At 33.2% G+C, this 4,734-nt stretch overlaps 1 protein-coding gene across 4 annotated transcripts; it reads left to right on the forward strand.

Annotated features, from left to right (window-relative positions):
- The first annotated feature begins 2,654 nt into the window (after positions 1-2,654).
- On the forward strand, positions 2,655-4,445 carry LOC131001096 (uncharacterized). 4 transcript variants are annotated; one of them, XM_057927307.1, is made up of 5 exons: positions 2,655-2,947; positions 3,121-3,420; positions 3,506-3,860; positions 3,927-4,131; positions 4,211-4,445. In XM_057927307.1, the coding sequence occupies exons 2-5, from the start codon at positions 3,123-3,125 to the stop codon at positions 4,316-4,318; spliced, it is 966 nt and encodes a 321-aa protein (XP_057783290.1). In that variant the 5' UTR covers positions 2,655-2,947; positions 3,121-3,122; the 3' UTR covers positions 4,319-4,445. The 4 variants fall into 4 exon arrangements, with proteins under 4 accessions (XP_057783290.1, XP_057783291.1, XP_057783293.1 ...); XM_057927310.1 differs by having other exon boundaries at positions 2,789-2,947; positions 3,509-3,860; XM_057927308.1 differs by having other exon boundaries at positions 2,655-3,420.
- Positions 4,446-4,734: the final 289 nt, after the last annotated feature.

Raw genomic sequence — 4,734 nt, forward strand, 5'->3', positions numbered from 1 at the left:
AAATATATCTTCCATATATAAATAAAAAGATTTGTATCAACATATTTATAGAAAAACGGTTATACGATTTTTTTTGATAAATTAATAATAGTAAATAAAATTTAAAGGTCGCGCCACAGGGGACTCGAATTCAAGACCTTTGACATTATGAATTAACCCCTTACTGTTTGACCAACACACACAATGTTATATGAATATTTGATTATTACCTATATGACCTTTGAATTAACTAAGGGAGCCGAAAATTTGGAAAAATATGAGTCGTTAGATTACAAGAAATATATTTTCTCTCACTTTTCATCAAAGTAAACACACCCTTAGAAGCGAATTGCGTTGTTTTTTTTTTTCGCTATCTATAGAAATCAAACTCAGGACCATAAATTCATTCAACAAAGTGATGAATTAATCATAAATCTTGATGATTTAAGTATTGAAAATAATTCCTTTTTATAATTTAAAATATGTTTTTATTTTGACCCACTTATGTATGTACTCGAAAAATTGATAAGCTAATTAACTTAATTGCATGAGAAGTTAGAAAGTTGCATTTCTAGATCGAACAATATAATTGCGTTCTAGCTGAGCCAATAGCCATACACTTTTCTTTTAGGGCGAGCTATACACTTATCAATTTATAGAATAAATAACATTTGTGTACGTATATACTCGTATAATTGTTACACTAATTAGCAAAAAGAAAATAGATAAATGCTCCATACTGTTAACGCCTTTATGGTGAAAGCAACTCCAAGTTTGGGGTTATTTCGTTTCGACAATATGAATGAATGGCTGATGTCTCGTGGGCTGTCACACACCCTTAATTGATAGAGACTTTAATATTTTTTTTTTATAATTCTCATACTAATTAAATTGAGGTTCTATCTTACTAAAAAATGTCACCATTCATAATTAGCTTCTTATAATACTATTGAAATAATTATAGTAATAAAATTACAATTTCCTATATCTATCACAATTCCCACTACGAGATTTGTGATACTTATCGTTATTTGTGAGGGATTGGAAGCACTTTTAATATTACTTATTTTTATCCTAATGACGTACAATATTCACAATTTCACATTTTGTTCCAATAGTAAATGATGATACATGCTATGATAAAATTAGGTTGTGATATTTAATACATATAATATAACCTTTGTAGTACCAATACTTTAGACTTGCTTTTTATCCCTTTAAATGGAGGGATAACAAAAATATATAACTTTAACTTATCCCACATTTTACATAAAATAAAAGTTCACCATTTTCCCTTCCTTATTTTCACTTCAAAGAGGGATAATATTATCATACCAAATTAAATGGAGGGATAATATTATCCATCCTTAAAGTGAAAATAAAGAAGAAAAAATGATGAACTTCTCTTCTGTGTAAAATATAGGATAAGAAATAAGATATTTAAAATCATAAATTTTTATTATCACTTCTTTTTCCATCCATTAAAGTGAACGCACCCTTATAATACTATTGGATGACAATGTATGAATAAAATTTGGATATATAATGTGCAGTTAACCCTTACATACTGAATCCTATTGATGGATACGTTAATGTGGCGAATGACGTGTAAGTGCTATAATTACCTAGGCAGGTCAAAATAAAAGTCACCTTTCATTTAATTTTCAGTTATATCATACAAAAAAAAAGATCAGTTACCTTAAAAGGAAAGAAAGTTACGAGGATGAAAGATGAAGTGTATTAAATGGATATAAGGTCAGACCATTTGCTTTTGGTAGATACTAATTTAGTGCACAAGCGGGCCCTACACTAAGAAGAAAATGAAACTGGAATATATATGCAAAAAGATTTGGACCATTTCTAGACTTTGATGTAGATAAGTGGTACCACACATACAAAGCTCGACTATAGATAAAATATTAACACAATCAAATCAAATCAAATCTATATGACTATAACTACTATGAAAGAACTTTTATTTTACATTTTCTGGCATATTATATCCTTCAATCCTTGTTATATACTCCCCCGTCAATAATAAGTGTGATGTAATTATCTTATTTCATATCAACACTAAATTCTTATAATTCAATCTTACAATCATTCTTTATTTACCAAAAAATCACATGAGTCCATAACCCACACTAAATCCTTATAATTTAATCTCAAATATTCATTATTAAATATATTGAGACCATTTCTCCACTAAAAAAATATCTACTAAACTTTTATTAAAATTCGTGTCAAACTTAATATGTCATTACTTATATATAGTAACAAGAGGGACTATATATTTAATTTAAGGGTAAAATTGTAATATGGTATACTATATTTACATATTTTACTATTATAAGTGTATTATTCTCACATTTTTTTTATAGCTACATATAATCCTTATATACTTAATTTAATTTTATAGGATACTTTAGTCTTTAATATATACATGTAGATTTTATATAGTCGAGACAATATAATAATTCATTTGTATCTGATTAAATTCTCCAAAATTGTCATGTTTTTTTTTCCAAAAAATATATCGTTGTAGGTGATAGAATTATAAATAATGACGATATTCGGAGCGGGTTTGTAGGGTCCCTTGCGTGGATTACATCATACATGATATTTCCTACAAATTAATTGACATAAATAGTCTTAAATCAAGATATGTTTAATTTGGCATGATATGTAGATTTGGACATAGCGAAATGAGAGAATGTAAATAATTAGTTGAGGATGAAAAGCGAATACGTAGATACGGTGTATTTAGGGGCATGCAGTGGAAGTATTAGTATAGCCTAGCCTAGCCTAGGACGTGGATGTAACTCAGCCATTACTGCTTCAAACTCATACTCTCACACTTACCTATGTGTCCGTCTCAGATAAAGAGCTACCGCCTTTCTTTATACTCACAATCATAAGCCAACATAGCTAGAGACAGAATTCTGATAGTATATTAATGTGGCAAACGGTATGTGTGGGATTTTCTGCTTCAATTGGATGGGTTACTTTGATTTTATGCAATATAAATTAGTTGGAATTGTGGTTTTAAATTTTGTAGATTTATGTGTAGACAATTAGTGGTGTGATTTGGTGTTGTTGTTATGGTTGGAGTTTTGAAAATGTTGATCTGAATTGATATAGAGATGGGGAATGTAAAGGAGAAGGATGTGAGAAGAGAAGTGGTTAGGGGTGAAGGTGCAAGTGTAAATGCAGAGTCAAGTCTGAAGCTGCCTTATAGAGCAGCAGCTGATCCTGTGTCTGAATTAGTGTGGTCGCCGCACACTGGCTTGACTCTCAAATCTGCGAATCCAGATCTTAGGAAGCCCCTTCTCCTCTGGAATGTGGGGCCGGGCCCAGCTGGAGATGAATATGGAGATGGAGATGGAGATCATCATCACATCATCATTGATCCTGCAGCTAAGGGGAAGGAGCTTGCTGCAGGTACCCTACCATCTTAATTAATAACTATTTCAACATCACTTATTCAAATATGATGAATCTTCATTAATTTTTGGTGTAAATTAAGAAGCAATTTCGGGTACGGGTAGCAGGAGGAGATCAGAAGGTGAAGCTATGAAGAGAAAGATATGCGATGGATCTTTGATGAAATGGATATCCAACATCGCCACCAAACAGGATTCTCTCTCGCCTCTGCCTCTGCCTCTGGGTAAAGGCAAGGAGATAGTGGAAGAGAGCCCTATGGCGATGCCGATGCCAATGGCGTGTGTGTTTGCGAGGCGCCTCAGGAACATTACGTGGGGCGCCCACCACTGCCCGACCGTTACAAAATCGAAGAAGAAGAAGAGAAGAGAGCAAGTAAATGAAGAAATGATGTTTGATGCAATCAGGAACTTGCGCCTCAGTCGTGCCGATATTATCAGGTAATTAATACTCCAATTAATTAATTGATTTGTGGATGGTGATAATTAAGATTGGCGGTTAATTAGATGGATGAATTCGGAGGCTCCGATATCCCAACTCAAGGGTTATTTCGTGCGGCTGCGAATGGGAATGGGAAATCAATCCACTTGTTACTATGTGGCTTGCATAACAGGAGACGACGTCGCACAAAACAAGAGTATCTGGGTGGATGTTGGAGGCATCAAATCCTGTGTGGCCACTCAATATGTCTCTAACCATCACTTTCTACAGGTACACTACATATCATTATCATCATATGCTAATATATCCATTTTCAATTAAACGTACGCTTCTTTTCTTTTCTCATCAGGATGAGATTAAGGCTTGGTGGAGCAGAACCCTCCGCAGCGGCTGCACCATTCCCTCCTTAGCCGACCTCAACTCTAAGTTCAACCACCGACAAACTTTTGGTTTTTAGTTGTTAACCCATTTTCTGCCTTTTCTTTTCAGTTTATATTTATATATACGTTGTGTGTACAATTATGGTATCGTCAGTATATGCTCAATTTGTTTTCATCAAAAAATATTAGGCAAACTGCTTTGTACTGAGGACTCCGCGATTTCAATTATATGCTTATACAGACGAGATTTTCGTTTTCCAAACTCCTGCACACGGTTGCTATTTAATAATCCATTTAGGGCTGTCTAAGCTGGTTATCGGATTTTGGATAATCCGTTAACTGAACCGAAATTTTCGGGTTTGGGTATCCAATAATCGAATTTTTTGATTATCAGTTCGGTTTCGGGTATCATTTTTAAAATAATTTCGGGTATCGGTTAACCCGATAACCGAATCGGGTTAACTGAAATAACCGAAAATTATTTAATAATTTA

Source organism: Salvia miltiorrhiza, chromosome 8, assembly GCF_028751815.1.
Source record: "Salvia miltiorrhiza cultivar Shanhuang (shh) chromosome 8, IMPLAD_Smil_shh, whole genome shotgun sequence".
NCBI lineage: Eukaryota > Viridiplantae > Streptophyta > Magnoliopsida > Lamiales > Lamiaceae > Salvia > Salvia miltiorrhiza.

Excerpts from the sequence above, each read along its gene's own strand:
- LOC131001096 (XM_057927308.1), top strand. The coding sequence starts at position 3,123 with ATGGGGAATGTAAAGGAGAAGGATGTGAGAAGAGAAGTGGTTAGGGGT. Across the intron at positions 3,861-3,926 it reads AGTCGTGCCGATATTATCAG|ATGGATGAATTCGGAGGCTC; the intron begins GTAATTAATACT and ends GCGGTTAATTAG. Across the intron at positions 4,132-4,210 it reads CTAACCATCACTTTCTACAG|GATGAGATTAAGGCTTGGTG; the intron begins GTACACTACATA and ends TTTTCTCATCAG.